General features: G+C 53.1%; 2 protein-coding genes across 7 annotated transcripts in view; one reads left to right on the top strand and one right to left on the bottom strand.

Moving 5' to 3' along the window:
- HORMAD2 (HORMA domain containing 2) overlaps positions 1-1233 on the bottom strand; it is a 23782-nt gene extending 22549 nt beyond the window's left edge. For 2 of the 4 annotated variants that reach the window (XM_064726995.1, XM_064726998.1), the window contains exons 1-2: positions 1119-1233; positions 408-494 (exon numbers count right to left, since the gene is read on the bottom strand). The gene's annotated coding sequence lies outside the window, so the exon portion shown is untranslated. Of the gene's footprint in view, positions 1-407; positions 1091-1118 lie in introns of those variants that run through there. The other 2 variants (XM_064726997.1, XM_064726996.1) reach the window with 2 other exon arrangements.
- LOC135454668 (acyl-CoA dehydrogenase family member 11-like) lies at positions 303-20985 on the top strand. 3 transcript variants are annotated; one of them, XM_064726994.1, is made up of 16 exons: positions 4805-4882; positions 5321-5545; positions 5770-6002; positions 6611-6710; positions 7710-7827; positions 8219-8352; positions 8451-8609; positions 9275-9369; positions 9635-9734; positions 10645-10785; positions 11848-11940; positions 12285-12392; positions 17590-17761; positions 18432-18498; positions 18755-18879; positions 19275-20985. In XM_064726994.1, the coding sequence occupies exons 3-15, from the start codon at positions 5782-5784 to the stop codon at positions 18864-18866; spliced, it is 1620 nt and encodes a 539-aa protein (XP_064583064.1). In that variant the 5' UTR covers positions 4805-4882; positions 5321-5545; positions 5770-5781; the 3' UTR covers positions 18867-18879; positions 19275-20985. The 3 variants fall into 3 exon arrangements, with proteins under 3 accessions (XP_064583063.1, XP_064583062.1, XP_064583064.1); XM_064726993.1 differs by lacking the exons at positions 4805-4882; positions 5321-5545 and adding an exon at positions 303-372; XM_064726992.1 differs by lacking the exons at positions 4805-4882; positions 5321-5545 and adding an exon at positions 2109-2511 and having other exon boundaries at positions 19275-20984.

The following is a 20985-nucleotide window of genomic DNA, read 5'->3' as shown; positions in this document are numbered from 1 at the left end:
GACATGTTGATCTGAACACGGTGACAGCTTTTATGCTAAATTTAGCGCTTCATTTAGTAATGAGGACAGATTACAGCTATAAAAGTATATTTAAACAAATACACACCTGCAAAATTTTTAACGTGTTAAATATTTTAGCAAAGTAGATTTTTTTTTTTTTTTTACCTAGGCACTGTGAGCAGGACTGGAATGCAATCAAAGCAGACAAAGGTGTTGTAATTACAACGTGAGGTTATTAACTAAATAAAGCTGATTTAGGTGAGACAAAGATGTGAGAAAACATGTTTTATGAACCATACAATATTTATATTGATTTTCTGAGGAGGAAACATCTCTGAGACCATGCTGACCCATTACAACCCAGCCGTTCAGGTACAAGATACAAGATTTTGGCATCAGTGTCTCACCAGGGCTGGAAGGACAGAACTTGCCCTGGAACTCCAATGCTCCCCCACTCTGCAGTCACCTTATCACTGAATATCAGCAAATTAGTACTGAAAGGGAAAAGATAAATTGCATCTTCAGGAACGCACTGCTCGGTGACACCCTCAGCCCTGCACCCCTCACTCTGCCCCTTGTGCCTGCTGTTGGAAAGGTGAGGAACCACAGCCCTTAAAAAAGCAGCCATGGCTCCGAAAATGGGTTTTACTCATTTTTTTGAGAGGTTTCTGAGGGGTTTTATGAGCGGAAGCCCAGGCCCGGTCGGGGTGCACAGGGGGCTGGGTCCTGCCCCTCACACAGCAGCACCGTGAGGAACCCCTGAGACCCGAGGGGCGGCGGGGCTGAGGCGCGGGAGCCGTGAGGCGCTGAGGGAGCGCTGCGGGAGCGGGGAAAGCCCCAGAGACGGAGAGGGGCTCCCGAGGGGAGCGGCTCCCTAAGGTGTTTGGGGTCCCTGAGGTGTTTGGGGTCCCTGAGGTGCTGGGAAGCGCTATGAGGCACAGGCGGACCTCAGACACGGAGGGGTCCCTCAGGAGCTCCGGACCCCGTGAGGCGCCCCGTAAGGAGCTCCCTGAGGAGCCCCTAAAGGACAATGGGGGACCCTCCTGGGGCACGGGAGCCCGTAGAGTGCTGAGGGCTGCCCTAAAGTGCAGCCTTGTCCGGCCAGGCGGTTCCCCTACCTGTACCGCCCTCCGCGGGCTCCTTCAGCCACGGCGCCGCCGGAGCCCCGGGCGTGGGCGGTGCTGAGGGCAGGAGGCGGCGGGGGCGGCCCAAGCCTTGAGGCGGAGGCTTGACCCGACCCTGCTCTGCACCTGCCTCTGTTCGCGGCTTGTCGCTTGTCCCTGTTCTCATGGCTATGCCTGCCCTTGCTCTGCCCCTCTATCTGTCCCTATCTCCGTCCCTATCCCTGGCCATGTCTCTGTTTTGTCCTTGCTTCTGTATCTGCTCCTGTCCCTATCCCTGCTGCTCTGTCCCAGGAATTCGGGCAGGACAAAGTCCTGCAAAAGCACAACCATGGCAGGGGCAGTGGTGTGGTATCTTACCTGCTTAAAATCACTTTAGAGTAAAATACTGGGTTTATTAGCAGCATATAACCCCAAAGGAGGTGCAGTTTGAAGTTGCTCAAATCCACATTCTTAGAATACTCTGGTATTTTTCTAGGGAAAGGGAGACTTGGTATCATCCCAACTCAAAGGCATCAGGAACTTCACAAAGAGCAGAGTGTTTTGGAGCCAGTGTCAAATCTAGGCAAGGACGATGGGTTCTGTTTCACTTGTATCTTATGTACAGAATAATCTGCCTATACCGATTCTTCCCGTCTCCAGGCAATTTGTTACCCTTCAGAAAACGAAACCTATTTTTTTTCCTTTTCATTTCTACTCCAAGCAATTCAGGGGGATGCTCGTGAGAGCACACTCCTCCCTTCCCAGGTCCCCCAGCTCTGGAAATTCCAGTCTGTCGAGTTATGATGGTTTCCCCAGCTGACAGGACAGCAAACACACTTGTGTTTTTCCAGACCCTTTTCTGATCTCTTTCCCAAGACCTTTTCAGCTGCTAACCTCAGTTAGCAGTTGAAACAGTTGAAACAGCTGTTAACAACAGTTAACAGTTAACAACAGCTGCTGGAAAGCTCCTCCCTGAGGGAGGAGAGAAGACCTCATTGATTTTACAAGAATAATTTCACAACACACAAACAAACCAGGACTGTGCTGCTGCCGGGCGAGGAAGGGTGTCTGCAAACAAGAGCTGTGTGCGTGACCCCCAGGGCTGTGCTGGATCATGTTTGCCTGTCGTTTGCCCTGGTGGAGATCCAGTGTCACCTGCAAGTCGTGGCAATCAGGTCACTTTGTGCCTTGGGGCAGCTGCCAAATGCTGACTGTTAAAGGAGTCAACACGACTGTGGGGCAGGAGCAACAGGCCGGCATGAAGGAAAAACAAATGTTAGAAGATTCGGAAATGCACCTCACAAGGAGAGACGCAGAGGCCCTCTTCCAAGAGCAGCCTAAGACTGGGAACCCGTACTTGGAAGACACTTTGCTTCAGAGTTACTTGAAAACACACCTTCCTCTCAAGGTCAGTTTGTGTTCCTGCGTGTACCCAGCTGAGCCCCTGCCTCAGACTCTGAATTGAACATTTGTCTGAGCCTTTTTGTGCCTTTGAGTGTTTAACTGGAGGGAATTTATCAGCATTCCTTAAAACCTGTTGTGTTTGAGGGCAGGGGTGACAAACACTGCCAGGACACACACAGCAGTGGCTCAGTGGGCTCCTGCGACTGGGCTGGGTGTTGCAGTGCTCTTTTGGGACTGTCAGTGTGGGCATTTGCTGTCTGGTTATGTAGAGGAAGGAATTTCTGAGAGAGGAATCAGACTAAGATGCTTGCAAACTCTGATTTGTTCTTCCACCTCTCTTTCTGGGGAAAGAGGGAATTTAAAGAAAATTCGTAAGGACTGGGCTGTTCTCAGCCAAGTACTCAAGAAGGTGGAAAGGCCCCTCGGGGCTTGCTTGCTCCCAGCACAGGTTGGTGGCATTTCTGGGTTCATTTTTTCAGCCAGGAAAGGCTCTGTATGGATGTCAGGGGTGCAGATGGGGGTGTGAGGCCCCAGGCTCTGGATGTCGGTGCTGTGGGCTCCAGTCCTACAGGAAGCCCTGGGAAGAAGCTCACCTCTCTGGCTGGCCTCTGCCATCACCCCAAGGGCCACAAGTGCTTCCCGCTTTTCATGGAGCAGAGTGTGACCTCTCTCCATGCTTTATTCCAGCAGAAGCAATGCCATGACTCCTAAAGCCACCACATGATCAGAGGGGAGGGGACTTGGCTGTCAGTGAGGCTCCCACTTCCCCTGCTTGCTCTCCAGGTCTGTGAGGCCTGGCAGTCACAGTGTGGGAAGAGTGAGGTGGCAGTGCTGGGGGCTTGTCACAGCCATCCCAAAAGAGAGGAGTGAGGCCTCCCTAAGCACCACCATGGCCTTCTTGGCAAAAAAGACAAGAATGGACAATGCCTTTGGGTAACCATGAAGGTCCTGCTCTAATCTGCACCTTTGGAAGAAGCATGATTCAGGTTTCCCAGAGAATAAAAGGATCAGAACAACGAGGCTGCTTCCACTCCTTCCTCCAAAACCTCCCAGAGAACCGGGAGCAGATTTTCCTTTCGTTTCTTCACTCAGTCCCAGCGGGGCAGTGTTGCCTCACTGCAGGAAAGGAGAGCCCTGCAGCACGGAGCCTGCTCTCCATGGGAACACCTTCCTCTCCAGAACAGCAGCAACCCCTGAAGCTTTGGCTGTCCCACCGAACTCCTGTTGTGCTATTCCACGGCTAACACAGAAATTTTCTTGAAATGGCACAAAAATTTTCTTTCTCTGTTTGGAGGTGATTTAAGGAGAGGACTGAATTAAGCATCTGCTTTTTCTGGGTGTTGTTGTGAAGAGGGATCTATCAGGCTTTGCTGCCCTGAAAACACATCCTTTAATATAAAGGATATCTATTGGCACTCCTAATGTGCATTAATTTTTACATTTCCCATATCTTCATGCCTGGGACATCAAAGGACAGATTAGGGTGAATGATATCACCCAGCAGCCTCAGCCCTGACCCAAATGATTTTGTCCTCTCCACATCCCAGTGTCCTTTCTTTGGAGCACCAAGGCTGCTGTGTGTGACATTCAGCAGTCACAAGTGTAGGAGTTTTGGGTTCGTTCCTTCACCTTGGAAATAAACACATTTTTTTGGGTAATTTGGTGGTTTGGCAGGCTGTGTGTGGTGAGCTCCCAGTGAAGCAGTTGGGAGGTTTTAGGAAATATGGATGATGGCGAAGGGATTGTTGTATGAATTCCTTGCATGAACCCAGACCAAGAGATCTGCTTGGCAGACTCATGTTCTTCTGCCTGCAAAAACCCACCAGGTCAACAGTTCAAAGAGTCTTGTGCTTCAGCAAAGCCCATGAACTTTGGATTCCTGGGTTATGCCTCGGAAACAACCTTCAAATTGTTGTCAGTGATAAAGATTAGAGGTTGCCCATGGTAAATATGGGTGTGGCATGAGCTGGAGCAGCTGACAGGCTCTCGTGCATGGTTTGGCTTGTTTTGTGATTTTTAACACTGTTTTGTTGCTCTGCTGAAGGAAAACTGGCTGGTCTGAGGATGGAGACTTCCAGAGTGGCACCTGGAGAATGTGTGTTTGAACCTCATCATGCACATGGAATGGCAGAGGGAGGAAGGAATCAATCACACAGGGTGTGGATTAATGGAAGGTCAATACAGGGACAGGCAGGGAAAGGAAAAAGCCATGTTTGTACTTCATCAACAGAAAATTAATAAGGGTTTATTATTGCACGATTTTCAGTACAGCAATTATGGCATTCAACTCCTTTATTATTTTATTGAGGAGGGAATGAGCATCTCTTGAGAGACAGAGAACAGCAAAAAATATTCCTCTCATGGAAGCAAATCAGGTGATTCTTTGACCCCCAACACAGTCTTGGATGTGTTTAGGCCAATGAGGTGCAACAGGGCTGGAGGTTGGGTCCTCCTGCCTGATTTTAGTAATGTAATATTCAGGTTTTAAAATCTAGGTAACTTCACTTGGCTTTACTCCTGGGCATGAAAGGGAACTTGCAAAAGGCAATTCCTGTCACCCTGAAATAGGGATCTGAGGGGGCTGGAATCAATCACTCCTCTGTGAGTGCTGGTTTCCCTCCATTAACTACAGACACATTACTCCATGCAGGTCAGCCAAGCCCAGCAGAAACGAGGGCACATGAATCCCTCAGGAGGGAATGAACCCTTCAGGAAGGATCCCTGGGTGCGGGGTGGGAATTTGAATCTAGACATGTTGTGTGCCAGGCTGAAGCTGAAAAGGCTGCTCCATCCCTCCTTTTCTCATCTGACAGGCAGGTAGCTGCTGAGCCCAGTGGAAGTTTTCCTGCACAGATGAAGGCATTCTGGTTTTGGCAGCCTTTCCCCTGGCATTCCTCTCCAGCAGTAAATCTCGGAGTGGCTGAGGGACCTCTGGAGACCGTCTCATCCAACCCCCCTGCTCGAGTGCATCTGTGTCATTCTCAGCCTTGACACTAAAGCGCTTCTGTCTTTTGTGGAATCCAGACACGCTGCCAAAAGTAACTTGAAAAAGTGATTTTGAGGGAAAATAGAGAAAAAGTGACAGCAGAGCACAGCTGTGCCAGCAGAGGCTGAGGGAGCTGTCGTGCTGTGTTATGGAATGCATGGAAGGGCCAAGTGGCAGGAGACCACTGGCACTGCAGGGCAGCATGGTCAGTCCTCTGCCCTTCCCGCTGGGTCTGGGGCTGGGATGTGCTGAAGGGCTCTCCTTGCTGCCCCACAGGTCCTGGAGGAGATGCATCAGAACCTGGAGAGGTTTGGAAAGCGGCTGCTGAACGAGATCCAGCCTCTGGGCTGGGAATGTGAGCTGAACCCCCCCGTGTTCCGGCAGTTCGACGCCTGGGGGCGGCGCGTGGATCACATCCACACCTGCTTGGCGTGGAGGAGGATGAAGGAGATTTCAGCGGAAGAAGGGCTGATTGCTGAGGCCTATGAGAGAAGATACACCCACTGGAGGTAACTGGGGCAAATTGGGAATGACTCAGGGCCTTCCTGATTGTTCTTAGCAAGGTTTATTCAGCATTTTGCAGGACTGAGCTGGTTGTGTAACCAGTAGCAGATGCTGCACGGACACCAGCACACCTCCTGCTGTCCCCAGCAGCTCTGTCTGTCCACTGCAATGTTCCACCTCACCAATGATAAGCCATAACTAATGGCCCACACTTGATCATAATATTCTTTGATGTCACCTTCCTGATTGTGGGGCCTGGCAGTTCCCTGCACCACTCCAGCTTTGTGAGTGTTAGTTGTAATGCAGCTGAAGATGTGGGATTTTACTCACAGGTGTTTTGTATTCCAGACCATGGAGACAGACCCACATTTCTTATTGTTAAAAACTGCACAAGCTGGCCTGGTGCTGGCTGTCCCACTGGGACTGAGAAACTCTGCTGCTCCTCTTCCCTCTTCCTGGCTGGAACAGATTTTGCCCTCTCAGAAATGAGTGGTCTGATCCTCACTGGTTCTGGCTGTAATTTTTCCTCTCTTCCCAGTCAAGGTATTTTATCCTCGTGCTGTTGCACTGCTGTGTAACCCATCTGTTTTCCCTCTGTCTCTCCCTCTCCCAGCCGCCTGTACCAGGCTGTCAAACTGTACTTGTTCTCAAGCTCCTCTGGAGGTTTCAGCTGTCCACTGGCCATGACTGATGGGGCAGCCAAAGTCATTGAGGTATGAGCTTGGCTGGTCCCTGAGGGCACAGCCCACGTCCTGGCACTGCAGGTTAGAGGCAGGAGCACCGATCCATCTGGTTCTGGGCACTGCCCTTCCTTGCTCTGTGACTCAGCTCTGTCTCCCACTGCCCTTCTCCATGAGGTACAAAGCCTCTGTGCCCATGCCAACTTTTATATTCACTGACAGCACTGTGTTCAATAAAACCTTTGCTGCACATGGCACCTGTGGCACTGCAGGTAGCTGGAAAGGTGTCCCAAGTGGAAGTGTCCAAGGCTGGGTTGGACAGGGCTTGGAGCAACCTGGGATAGAAGGAGGTGTCTCTGCCATGGCAGGGGGTGGGACTGGGTGAGCTTTAAGACCCCTTGCAACCCAAACCATTCTGTTTTTCTATCATCCTATGAATACATTTTTACTACAAGACAATTTGTTTTCCCATATTTGTGTGGAGTGGCAGTTAAGTGTAATAGGCCAGACCCATACCTCGTGTAAATTCACCAAACCACCAAGACTTTACCAATAATGTTTGGCTCTGCATCTTAGTGACCCCCCCTTGCATTGCCTCAGTGGCTATGTAGGATTGAGAGGAAAATATCCTTTAGGTAGCCAACCCTGGGCATTTAAATTCACAATAACTTAAAGCAGCACGAGGCAGTTCCCTCTTCCCTGATGTCTCTGGGTGCTGGTGACATCCAGCATACATGAACCTGGCACATGGGCTGTTTGAGACCTCTCTCCCCAGAAATCCAAGGGGATAGGGATGCTCAGCACTTTGTGTTGTAACACAGCCTGCTCCTTGTCTGCACAGTGCTGCAGCAGCTGGTGGGAGCTGTGCTGGCTCCCAGGCTCTCAGCAGCACCTGCAGATCCTCTGCAGTGCAGGACACCCACCTGGCTTCCACCCACCTGGCTGAGCCCTGAACACAGCAGTTAAGGCAACTGGGTAACGTCAACTATTGTGTTATGAGCATCTCAGTTTATTTTCTCTCCCCTCAAACAGTCACTGGGGATTCCTGGGTCTCTGAAAAATGCCTTTAACCGTCTGACATCCCGTGACCCTGAGATGTTCTGGACCTCTGGCCAGTGGATGACGGAGCGAAGGGGTGGCTCCGATGTCGGTACGTGCTGTGGGGTGGGAGCAGGGGTGGCAGTGAGGACAGAACACAAAGGATGTGGGGAACCTAAAAAGCCAGGGAGCTTTAGGACTTCAGCAGAAATCATGCAAATCCTCTGCACAGCTCTGCTTTTTAACCAACAAAAGACCCAATCTCTGTCCTCTTGTGCACACAGAGCCCTTTGTGTTCTTGGCTGAGGTAACTCCTGAAGAACTGGATTATACACACTGGATTTCTTATCGAGGGTCAATGAAAGAGATTAACAGCTAACCCATGCTCCATCTTCATAGCAAGAAGTGCCTTAAAGGGCACTTTGTGCTGCTTATGCTGTAAAATCAGCATTGATTGACACAGACGCTCCCACAAGACCAGGAAATTTTCTCCTCTTTTTCAGCAAATGGCACTGAGACCGTGGCCAGGAAGCAGCCGGATGGCTCCTATCGTCTGTATGGGTTTAAGTGGTTCACATCAGCAGCTGATTCTGACATGGCACTGACCCTGGCCAGGATAGCAGATGCTGAAGGACAGGTAAACCAGTTCTGTTGGCTGGGGAGCCAGGGGAAGGAGCAGGGGCATTCTTTTTCTTCCTTGTTGCATTGTAATAGAATCCTCTCTGTGCCTTGCAGTGTACCCAGGGCTCCAGAGGCCTGTCCTTGTTCTTCCTGAGGGTTCGGGATGAGCAGGGGAAGCTGAACAACATCCAGGTGCAAAGGCTGAAGGACAAGCTGGGCACGAGGCAGATGGCAACAGCAGAGCTGTGGCTGCAAGGAGCCAGAGCAGAGCTGGTGTGTAAGAGTTCCCCTGCCCTGGCATGGCACTCACTCCTGGGGCTTTTAGCAGAGATCCCAACTGGAAAACTTCCTCTCTTCCACCTCTGTGGCTTGGCTGTCCACATCACAGAACAAATCACTGGTGGGGCTCCGTGTGAGGCAGAGCTGAGAAGAGTTCAGGAAAAGATGTGAGAGAAGACAACAAAAAAATATAAATATGTTATTTTAGGCTGGTCATTTCTCTAATCCTGGTCCTGAGCCAGCAGAGGGACAGTTTGTGTAGTGTGCAGGTGGGAGCAAGAAGCAGGAACCAGAACTGATCATGCTGACACGGTCTCCAAAAGCCACTTCTCTGGTCATAAAAACAGAATCCCAGGGTAGGAAGGGACCTTAAAGCTCATCTTATTCCAACCCTTGCCATGGGCAGGGACACCTTCCACCAGACCAGGCTGCTCCAAGTCCCATCCAGCCTGGTCTGGGACACTTCCAAGGGAACCACATCACACCACAGACTTGGCTAAAATGAGACAAATGTATTTGAAAGCAAGCAGGTCTCTGAGTGCCTGAGGGCAGGCAGGGGCAGAGTGGACAGCCATGTCTATGTGTATGTTAACACCATTTCCATTCCCATATCCATCCCTATCCAAGGAAAGGCTCATGTCAGCCCTTGTTCCTTGCAGATCTCTGCAGAGGGCCGGGGAGTGGCTGCCATCTCCAACATGCTGAACATCACTCGGATCCACAACGTCATTGGGGCAGTGGCTGCCATGAGAAGGTGAAGGAAGGCAGCACAGATGCCCCCAGGGCTGAAGGAGCAGGACAAGGGCACTTTGCAGTGCGTGGCATCGAGCCAAGTGTCCCCTTTGTGGGCCAGGCCTGGAGCCAGCAGTGCTGCAGGAGGAGGGTGACCTGTGGGTGGGTGACCTGTACAGGTGTGGTACAGCTGAGCAGGGCTCTTGTGGTGGAGGGGGCTGGAAGGGAATGCTCAGAAGTGGAAAGCTGCTGGTGTAGCTGTTCCCTGTGCTGTTCCCACCCTCCAGGATGATCAGTCTGAGCAGGGACTACGCCTGCAAGCGCGTGGCCTTCGGGAAGCTGCTCAAGAACCATCCCCTGCACGTGCAGACAATGGCCCGGATGGAGGTGAGGCTTCTGGGAGCCAAGCTGGACCTGTTGGGAGGGAAAGAGGGCAGAGATTCTGTGCTGTGAGTGAGCACAGCCAGCCTGCACTCAGATTTAGGAGGCCATTCCTGCTACAGCAAAGTGGATGCAGCAAGGGAATGGTTTTACTCTAGTGGGATCTGATAACAGACCTAACTCCTCTGCTGGACTTCAGGTTGTCCTAACAATTACCTGGGAGTTTCCCTGGGAGAAAGGAGTGCCCTTACTATGATAAGCCATGACCTCTGAGGTTGGGTGTTGGCCTCAGAGTCCAAGCCTGACACCACAGTCACCTGACTCTTGTCCAAGACTGGTATGGGCTCATCCAGCTTCCCTGGGAGATGCTGTCCCAGGAGATGGGCTGTAAACAGTATTTAAAAATTCTCTTGCAAGGTGGGGGAAGGTGGTCAACATCTGTCAAACATGACTTCAGGCTCCAGCATCTCATTGTCTGTGGCAGAACTCCCTCTCTGAATGGAAGGGCAGGTCCTACCTTGTCCCACATCACACAGCTCTGTACCCTGATGCTTCCCAAATCAAAACTTGCCAAGGAAGTAACCTGCTCAGGCAGAAATCTGTCACAGACTTTGCAGCTCCAGGTGCTCAGAGGCTGACCATCATCTCACATCCCTTACCTTTTGAAAACATGCAGATTTGGGGCCTGGATGCCTTTTAGGAGCTTTGTTAAGGCTCAAGTAGGCCTGATGTAGTGCACTCCCCCTTTACTGCATCACAGTGTCCAAGAGTGGCAGAGAACCTTTGATATTCCATCCTTTGTGCCTTGGCTGCTCAGAGTCCCTGAAGCTGTGGGTCTGAGCAGGCAGGGGTGGCATTTTCCCCTGGAGTCAGCAGAGTCCCAGACCCCTGCCAGGGATCTGTCCTGTGCTCACAGGTGCAGGTGAGAGGGGCGTTCCTGCTGCTCATGGACATCGTTCGCCTGCTGGGCCTGACTGAAACCAACCTGGCCAGTGAGCAGGAGCAGCTGCTGCTGAGGCTGCTCATCCCAGTGGCCAAGCTGTACACAGGGAAGCAGGTATGGAGCACATTGATTAGCCCAGTGTGGAATGCTGGCAAGCACAGAGCTGGGAGGAGGAGTGAGTGACAGAGCAGGGAGAGCAGGGGACACCTGCAGGACCTGCAGCAGTTCCTGCTCTGGAGCCTGCTGCTCCTGCAGGTCCCCTCTCTGTGTCACTCAGGCTTCATTCCCTGTTGGAATAATTACCAGTACAGCTGGACAGGAGGTGCCTGAGCTTGTCTGGTCCTTGGTGCTGAACCAGCTGTGGTGTTTCACCCCACAGACACTTTGGGCTGGTGGGTGTGTGGTGTTTGACCCCACAGACACTTTGGCTGGTGGGTGTGTGGTGTTTCACCCCACAGACACTTTGCTGTGGGTGTGTGTGTTTCACCCCACAGACACTTTGGCTGCCTGGGTGTTGCACTGGGCCCATGGGGACAAGGCCAGGCCTGCAGGAGCTCTGGCGGTGCTGGGATGGAGCTTCCCCCCATAACAGGGGCTGCTCCTCAGGTTTCCTCTGTGGAGGAGCTTTAAGGGGATGGTGAAGGAAGGAGTCGGTTCTGTGGAGAGTTTGGATCCAGAGCTTTATTCTGGCCCACAGGCCTCTGAATGCAGCACCAGCTCCAGCAGAACTCCCTGAGCCCGTGGTTGCTGCTCCTTTAACCCCGGGGAGAGGGGCAGGGAAGGGGCAGGGAGCCACCAAGCAGGGACAGGAGGGGAGGGACAAAGGGACAAAGGACACCTGGATGGCCCAATGCCCCCCAGGGGTAGAGGGCATCCTTTGGATCTGCCAGTCACTCGAGGCCCTTCTGGAATGCCAGGACTGACAGACAGTGCTGGGAGGGGAAAGGAGAGGTGACTGACACACCTGGGAGGGAATTATCAGGGGAGGGACCCGAGGTAAACCCTGAAATGACAATGCAACAACTCCCATCTGCTCCTCCTGCAGGTAATGACCAACCTGCCTCAGGAGATGAGCAGGACCCAGTCAGCCCATCCAGCAGGAGCTGCTGTGTGCTGTGGGAGGTTGGATTTTCCCCTCAGGCTCTGTGGATCATGCCAGCTCTCTGCATTTTGCAGGCTTCTGCCGTGGCTATTGAGGCAATGGAGAGTTTTGGGGGCCAGGGTTACATGGAGGACACAGGCTTGCCAGTCATACTCCGGGATGCTCTGGTAAGAGGGTGGCAGGACAAGGTCCTGTGTGCCACCAAGTCCCCTGCACTGCACTCTGGTTCCCTGCTAAAGACACACCCAAGGGAGAACAGAGCCCTCCCAGGCTCACTCCAGGTGTGCCAGCTCCTCCCTCTGCCTGCCTGCTGAGCCCAGGGAAGGACAGGAGGTGTTCCTGGTGCTGAGGCTGCTCCTAGCACAGCAATGGAGCTGGGCTCGCTGCTCCCTTCCACTTGTTGTGAGACCAGACATCTCTGGAGATATCCTTGATATCCCTGTGTCTGTTCCCTCCCACTCCCCTTCTCTGCTGCAGTCTCTGCAAAGGCTCCTGCTGCTCTCCCACACAGGTGCTGTCCATATGGGAGGGAACCACCAATGTCCTGTCCCTGGATGTGCTGCGGTCCCTGGCCAAGAGCCAAGGGCAGGTGATGGCTGTGTTCCTGTCCACAGTGAAGGTGAGCCCCAGCCCTGCTCAGCCTCACCTTCTCTGGGGTTTGTGCTCCTGCCTGAGGCTGGCAGGGAACAGGCCCAAACTGAAGCTTTAGACAAGTATTCCAACAATTGGGATTGTGTCTCACAATTGTGCTCCTTAAATAGCTCTTCCAAAAGCAGGATGCAGGCAGTGCTAATCCTGGGATGCTTGTGTGCTTTCAGCTCAGCAGTGGGGAGCTTGGCACTGTCAGAGTTCCTCAACACAGGTACCAAAATAAGTGTATTTTTAATGTGACTCACCTTCCTGAATCCAAAATAATTTTGTGGTGTTGTGTCTTAACTGGAAAATCACCACAGGACTGCTGAATATTGAACCTCACTAGGGCTATCTACTGCATTATGACTTTCTATTTTTATTCCCTGAAAAGATGGAAAGAGCCAAAGGAATTCCATTTCTGCCTCTTTGGATTTGCTATTCTCTGGCTCCACTTTTAAAGAGTGACAGGAGTCCAAAGCAGCTCAGTTTCATGAAGGTGAAGGAGCATCTGGCTTGGTGCATCCCAAAAAGGGAGACAGGAGGCAGGATCAGAGGGTGCTGTCTCGGAGGTGACATTATTAATCCAGACACAGCAACCCAAATCTTGTCAGCCCAGGCACAGCAGGGGAATCCTGGGCATCTGGATTTGGTGTTGTGCAGCCTTCACCTTCGCCATGAGAAGGGAAGAGTCTGGGACAGTGCTGTCCTCCAGCACTGGGCACTGGACAGAGCAGTCCAGAGCAGCTCTCACAGTGGCTGCAGCTGGCAGCTTGTGTCCCATGCCACCCCCAGCTGAGCTGAGCTCTGGGCACAGCACTCTGTGCCCTCCAGGGGTGAGGGCCCCCTGCCACCCTCTCACACAACTTCTGGGAAGGCAGAAATACCTCCAATGATTTGAGCGCCACACAAGAAGCCAGACCTGCTCAGGAGCAGCACTGAGCACATCTGCTGGGGGCAAATCCAGCTGTTGGCAAACAGCTGCTTAGGCTGACACTGCAGGTAATGGATGGGGAAGTAAAGGAGCTGTGGGTGGGCTCTAAAATAATTTGGAAAGAAGCAGCCTCCACAGTCTTAGACTGATTTAAACAAACAGCCCACAAAGGTGCTGTGCTGCACCCTGGAGCAGCTCCCTGGTGCAGCTGGGAGGGCCCCTCCAGCTGCTCAACATCTGGATAATCAGGGAGCACTGGGGAGCATTGGTGAGCACAGCTGTGGTGCAGAGCAGGGACCTGCAGAGCAGAAACAGGAGCGCTGAGATTCATTAATTAACGAGCTCCTCAGTGCTGCCATCAATCACGCTGTGGGCAAGGCTGCAGGGGAGGGGGAGTGCTGCCTTCAAGGTCTCCACATTCCAGGAATGCCCCTGCCTTCCCTGTCCCTGTCACTCTGAGGCTGCTGCACGTCCTGAGCTCAGCAGTGAGGGTGCTCCAGCTCTGGAGAGAATCAGACCTGGCCAGTTCAAGCTGTTCCTTTATGCCTCGGGCAGCCAGGTGCTGGAGAGGCAGCCTGGGAGGGGTTTCTGTCTGCAGGGTTCTGCAGGAACGTGCTTGAGTTTCTACACCAGAATCAGGTTTTCACTCACAGGTGATAAACAACATCTTTCTGAGCTCCTGGTATCCAAATTCTTTCAGTCTGGGAGTCTGGTTCATTTTGAAACATCCCTCCCAATCCTGTCTACTGAGGAAATAATTTAACCCATCGTAAAGGGGTTTTTACTGCCCCAATCCATTTCCTTTTTATTGATGCACACAAACCGAGTACAATTCATTTTATGTTTGTCCATCAGGGTTCTCAGTGTGCAGGACTTGTGCCCATTGTCAGAGGCTCTGCAGAAAGCAACATTAGTTCCTGTACAGCTCTTGGTTTTCTGCAAGTCATTTCAAGGGTAGCTCCAGGTTTTGCTTCTATCCTCTATCAGTTGTCTCTGCTGATGGTGAGATGCCCAGTGCTGCTGGGGCTGTGATCAGGAGCAGGAACCAAGGGTTGTAATTATCATCAGGAAAAGGGAAATACAGAGAACTTCCCCATCCTTGCACAGTGTGACTATGAGAAGGTGAATTTTTAGGGTTTTTAATACACAAGTGAGTTTGTGACAAACCACATTGTCTAGAGGTTATGAGTCTGGAAATCCTGGGGAGAAGAGTGAGTGTGAGAGACAGGGATGGAACCATGGAATGGTTTGGGGTGGAAGGGACCTAAAAACACCTCTCATCCCACCCCTGCCACTTCCCACTGTCCCAGGCTGCTCCAGCCCCAATGTCCAGCCTGGCCTTGGGCACTGCCAGGGATCCAGGATGGGCACCCTGTGCCAGGGCCTGCCCACCCTGCCAGGGAACAATTCCCAATTCCCAATATCCCATCCATCCCTGCCCTCTGGCACTGGGAGCCATTCCCTGTGTGCTGTCCCTCCATCCCTTGTCCCCAGTCCCTCTCCAGCTCTCCTGGAGCCCCTTCAGGCCCTGCCAGGGGCTCTGAGCTCTCCCTGGAGCCTTCTCCTCTCCAGGTGAGCACCCCCAGCTCTCCCAGCCTGGCTCCAGCCCTTGCAGCATCTCTGGTGCCTCCTCTGGGCTCTCCCCAGCAGCTCCAGGTCCCTCCTGTGCTGTGCCCAGGGCTGGGGCAGCTCTGCAGGTGGGGTCTCACCTGGGCAGGGCAGAGGGGCAGAATCCCCCCTCCCTGCTGCCCATGGTTTGGGATCAGTCCAGGACACATCCTGGCTTCCAGCTCTGCTGTGGTGAGAATTCCAGGTGGATACAGCACAGGGCCAGTCAGTTCGTGTTCTACTAAAATTTTATTAGCTGGAATTTTGAGCCAGAGCCCTGGGTGTACTTTCAAATTCAATTACAACCTGAGAAGTGCCTCTAAAATAGCTCAGGGCAGTTTGTTGATTGTTGCATTTGAGTCACTGCAGGTGAAATTTGGGCACATCCCAGGACAGGGTCTCAGCACCAGCCCTGCACGTGTCGTGCAGGCTCAGAATCAACTCTTGCCTCAAGAATTTCTGTGTGGGGCTGTAATTCAGGCTGCAACTCAGGCTGTAAATCAGCCCTGCAATCTCAGACATATGACAGTGTTTTCAGGTCCTTTTCAGACCACAACCCCAATTTTCAGGCAGCAGAAAACAAATGGAGGTTATTGATGTGGGGCCATGTGTTCGCTCCAAGCACTGACACAAAATTGTGCTTTTAGCCCTGGTTGGGATGTTCCTCCTGTCACTGTATTTTCAGATAGTCATGATTAATCTTGTAAGTAAAAACCACTCTGGCCACATGGCTTGGGAGCCAGTGAGAGCAAACAAACAAGCAGCATCTTAAGATGCCTCCATGAGAACAGAGGGAATCAGAACCATTGAGCTCTGCAGCTCCTTTGCTGATCCTTTGAGGCAGTGAGGGGTGGTGGGGCAGTGGTGCTGTGGGTGCCTCCTCCCTGAGCTGGAGCACAGCAACCAGCAGAGAACAGGAGCTGCTCCTGCCTCGAGCATTGCCCTGGAGCAGCTCCCAGCCTCTCCATCCCAAGTGCAGAGAGAGCATGGAAAAACCTTCCAGAAAACCCAGGGCTTTTGGTTAGGAAAGGAATAAGTGCAATTGGGAAAAAAAAAAATATTATTGGCCAGCAAAGAAAATACAAGTTCTTTTTTATCCCTTGAGGACAAATGATGCTTTTCCATTCCTGATCCACATTTCCAGGTGTTCATCCTCCAGCTGTGGCAGTGTGTCTGTCCCAGCCACAAACAGCAGGTGTTTGTGTTGTCCCCATGCTTGGCTGGAGCTGTGCTGGCTCCCACCCAACCTGTGGGAGCTGATGCCTCTGGGATCTGTGATCCTCATTAGCAACAACCTCTGGGCTATTCAGAGCACCTCATTGGTATTCCATGGCCTTGGAGGTGTGTGGGATTTATGTTGGCACTGGAATTGTTGTGTTTGACCAGCACATGCTGGGGGTGTTTCTGCCCCTGGAGCCTGGAGCAGCAGCACTGGGAAGTGTGGAAGTGTGGAATTGTGGAAGTGTTGGGGTGTGAGCCCTCAGAACACACAGAGCAAACGTGGGCTCAGCCCAGCCCAGATGGAATCGCTGGCCCAGTAAGAGGAGCTGCAGCACTGAAAGCCTCAGAAACATAAAAAATTCCTCCTGTGTAGCTGCTGCTCACAGGCTTCAGTCTCGTCTGCAGGTTATTGATGGAGCTAATTAATGAACAGCACCTCCCAGCACGCTGAGCTGCTCACATGCAGCCTTTGGGGAAGCTCTCCAGGCTGATCCCTCAGTCCTGCTGCAGAGAGAGGGGCTGGAGTGAGGGAAGGTGGGACCACAGCCCCCAGCACAGGCAGTGTCCCATCCCTGCCAACGGGGAACAGCACGGGATGAGGAGTGTGGGAATGCCCAAAGAACAATTCCAGACTCTCAGCAGGGTATCCTGGTGCTTTCACAAGGGATTTGGGATGTGGCAGAACAGAAGCTCAGCTCAGCCAAGGGAGGGTTCAGGCAGTGCTGCTGGCACAGTTAAATTCCCAATCTTCATCAGAATCACAGAGTCCTTTAGGTTGGAAAAACCCTCTGAGATCAAATCCAGCCATTCCCCAGCACTGCCAAGGCCACCACTGCCCCATGTCCCCAAGTGCCACATCCACATGACTTTTACATCCCTGCAGGAATGGGGACTCCAGCACTGTCCTGGGCAGCTGTGCCAGTGCCTGACCACCCTTTCAGTGAGGAAATTTTCTCTAATATCCAACTGGAACTTCTCCCAGTGGGGCTTGAAGCCCTTTCCTCTTGTCCTGGGGCCTTTCCCACTGACACAATTTGGAGAGGAAAGCTCCTTTAAATGTGAATTTTCCTGCCTGGACACAGCTGGAGCATATTTGTGCAAGTTATTATATAATCCTGAAAGAATTAGCCCTGATACAGGTATAGAGGTAGAGAGAACTCGGGATGAGAGCTGGTCCCAGGTGCAGCTGGGAAGCCAGAATGGAAACAGCAACGTGCTGGCTCTGCTCTCAGGGAATTCTCCCTCCCCAGGGCAAGGCTGGGAGCTTCCTTTGGGCACATCCCCTTCCCTGGCTGCTCCCCCTGTGCCAGGGCAGCCACCTGGAGCTGTTGTCAGCAGCTGGGTGTGCCCAGGGTCCCTGCAGCCCCTTCCCTGGCACAAGGCAGATACACTGGAATTTTTCCTGTGCTTGTTCTCTCTGCAGAAAAAGCTGGAGCTGGCTTCAGGCATTAAGGAGCTGTCCCCAGCGGCACAGAGGGCACAGGAAGCCATCGGGAGCCTCCAGCAGTTCATGACAAACATGGGCATAGGGCGGGCACTGAGCATGGAGCTGGCAGCCAGGGACTTCTCCTACAGCCTGGCACGGATCTACACAGGCAGGGCAACACGGGAACCACAGAGCCGTGGCATGGGCTGGGTGGGAAGGGACCTCAAACCCATCCAGTGCCACCCCTGCCATGGCAGGGACACCTCCCACTGTCCCAGGCTGCTCCCAGCCCCAATGTCCAGCCTGGCCTTGGGCACTGCCAGGGATCCAGGATGGGCACCCTGTGCCAGGGCCTGCCCACCCTGCCAGGGAACAATTCCCAATTCCCAATATCCCATCCATCCCTGCCCTCTGGCACTGGGAGCCATTCCCCCTTGTCCTGTCCCTCCATCCCTTGTCCCCAGTCCCTCTCCAGCTCTCCTGGAGCCCCTTCAGGCCCTGCCAGGGGCTCTGAGCTCTCCCTGGAGCCTTCTCCTCTCCAGGTGAGCACCCCCAGCTCTCCCAGCCTGGCTCCAGCCCTTGCAGCATCTCTGGTGCCTCCTCTGGGCTCTCTCCAGCAGCTCCAGGTCCCTCCTGTGCTGATGGATTTCAGACCAGGAAAGGGCTGGGGATCAGCCACAGGCACCTGATGCACACCTGGGTCAAGGGTGGAGCTCTGAAGCTCGATCCCCCCCTTTCACACTGAAGCAGCTCAGCCTTCAGGCACTGCTGAGCAGAAACCACCAGCCTGTGTTCCTGAGCCCTGGGCTGGGGATGCCGACACCTCCTCCTCCCCGCAGGAGCTCTCCTCATGGAACACGCGGCTCGGCCCGGCGCTTCCCCCACAGACACCTGCGCTGCCCTGAGGTAGGCACAGCCCCGAGCGCCCCGAGTGTTCTGGAGGATTCCATGGGCACTGCCAGGCTTTGCTCCGCCCCCGGAGCGATCCAAGCCCGGCCAGACCCACAGCTGGGAACGAGCAGGGGCTGCTCTCAGCCCCGGGGCTTTTCCCGCTCGGTGTCTCCATTCCCTGACGGGCAGGATCCCCCTGGGCACGGCTCGGGTTGGCACCGGCCCCGGGCGGGGGGCAGGGCCGGCACAGCCCAGCGCTCTCTCCTTGCAGGTGGTGCCACCAGGAGCTGTGCCCGGTGGCCGCGGAGTCAGCGAGGGGCAGCTACGGGGACAAGGCCGTGGTGCAGGACAGCACCCTGGTGTTCGGGAGCAGCCGGCTCTGAGCACCGACACCAGGTGGGCTGCAACCCAAACAACCCAAACAGTCCAAACCATCCCCCAAATCCTCGGGTGCCTGCAGGTTCCAGGTGTGGTGGGATGTCCCGTTCCACAAGGGGCCACAGAAATCATTCAGGAGTGACCCCCACCTGCCCCGGGCTGAAATTCACGGCTTTGAGGTTTCCTAGAGCAGACACAGCCCTGAGGGTCACTGCAAGGTGCTGGAATGTTCTCACAGTGCTCTAGGCAAAGCCACAGTGATAAATGCCAGACAAGAGCTGGAAGCAGCAGCTCTTAAGTGCCAACATTCTTATTTTTTTAAGAAAACCAACCAAAACCAAACTGAAAGTTATCTGAAGCTGATTAAATCCAGAAATCCACAATTTTTCTCTGTTCACCTTCCTGCTTTGCAGTGCTGACCACAGACTTCCACCCCGGGGTGGGGTTTGCTCCAGGGGCAGCCTTTCCACCCACTGTGGCTGGGAACGTTGACCTCCTCAGGAACTGCAGCTTTCTGAAGATAAAAGGGATTTTTATTCTCTCTGGCCTCCAGAAAGTTGATTAATTCCCTATGCACGTGTCCTAATGATGCTGCAATCCATCCTGACATAAATTCTACATAAGTTTTGGACTGAAATCCAGTAATTCTCCACCTAAGCACTGGCTGTGGGCCTCTCCTTCCCCTCAGCCCATCAGTCGACCTGCTTGGTACTGCCCTGCTGGCTACAAGTTTTTAATTAAGAAGTTGCTAATAGAAGAAGAAAGGCACTAATAGACTGAAGACAGCTGGAATTTATGGCTGGGAAATGCTGCAGCAGCCAGACACTGAGTGGGAAGAGGGGGAAGGAGCTGTGTGTGAGATTGGAGTCATCCAGAGTTTCAGAGATGGCAGAGCCAGGAGGACACAAAGGGAGGCCCTGGGGAGGAGCAGAGTGGAGCAATCCCAACAGCAGGGGAGGCTCCATGGGCTCCCTGTGTCCTGGCACTGGGATCACAGCCTGAGCCAGGCACAGCTTCCCTGAAACCCCCCAAATGCCATGAACCAGCAGCAAAGGGCTTCTGTTGTCTGTGCATTGCAGGGAATAAAGAACATTTGGGTTTGGAGAATCTCCTACATCATGGAATCATGGAATTATGGAATGGTTTGGGTGGGAAGGGACCTTAGAGCCCACCCAGTGCCACCCCTGCCATGGCAGGGACACCTCCCACTGTCCCAGGCTGCTCCAGCCCCAATGTCCAGCCTGGCCTTGGGCACTGCCAGGGATCCAGGATGGGCACCCTGTGCCAGGGCCTGCCCACCCTGCCAGGGAACAATTCCCCATTCCCAATATCCCATCCATTCTGCCCTCTGGCACTGGGAGCCATTCCCTGTGTGCTGGCACCAGGACTCTGTCCCTGCACTTGGGTGCCAGAGATGCCACAGGGTCGGTGCCAGGAGCTGCTGTGCCCCGGGAGCTCAGGGAGCAGGGCAGGCTCGGAGTGAGCACAGCAGCACATCCAGCCCCAGATGTGCCCCTGGCTCCAACAAACAGCAGGATGTGGATGTGGCCCAGCAGGGAAAGGCCACGGGCTGGGAGTGTTTGCAGGGCTGATCAGCACCTGGGATCCCCTGCTCTCCCTCAGGGCTCATCTCCAACTGCTGCCAGTCCAGGGTTCCCCTTTCCCAGCCTATTTTACATTTCTGAACACCAGGATTAATTTTTCCTCATACATGAGCTGTAATTTGCCTAAAATAAGCCCCTCGAACTGGGAGCTCAGAGAACAAGGGACTATGAACTCATCACTGTGTAGGAAAATGATAGATTTATTGAGATCTAAATATTCACTCTGAGGCTGCAGAGGAATAAAGGCTGTTACACACGAGGGTCTGACACTTCCAGTGCTGCTGAACAGCTCTGTCCTCAGAGCTTGGCATGGTTTCAAATACTTCATGTGCTTCAAGTAATTGAGACTTCAGATGTCATTTTAATATAAATCCCACCCAAAAAGAGGACAATCAAACCCATCACCTGCTGCCACTGCAAGCTCTGAAAATCATTTTGTGACAGCACGACGGGAAATTAGTTTAAAACCCAGATTTGTTAAATAATAAAGTCAAACTTTAGGGGCGTTTATAAAATATCC

This window comes from Zonotrichia leucophrys, chromosome 15 (genome assembly GCF_028769735.1).
Source record: "Zonotrichia leucophrys gambelii isolate GWCS_2022_RI chromosome 15, RI_Zleu_2.0, whole genome shotgun sequence".
Taxonomy (NCBI): domain Eukaryota; kingdom Metazoa; phylum Chordata; class Aves; order Passeriformes; family Passerellidae; genus Zonotrichia; species Zonotrichia leucophrys.
Note: the sequence above shows the minus strand (reverse complement) of the source record. Positions and strands in the feature narration are given on the sequence as shown.

Coding starts and splice junctions, on each gene's coding strand:
- LOC135454668 (XM_064726992.1), top strand. CDS start 2,218: ATGTTTGCCTGTCGTTTGCCCTGGTGGAGATCCAGTGTCACCTGCAAG. Junction 6,003..6,610: donor AGAAGATACACCCACTGGAG/GTAACTGGGGCA, acceptor TCCCTCTCCCAG/CCGCCTGTACCAGGCTGTCA. Junction 9,735..10,644: donor AGACAATGGCCCGGATGGAG/GTGAGGCTTCTG, acceptor CTGTGCTCACAG/GTGCAGGTGAGAGGGGCGTT.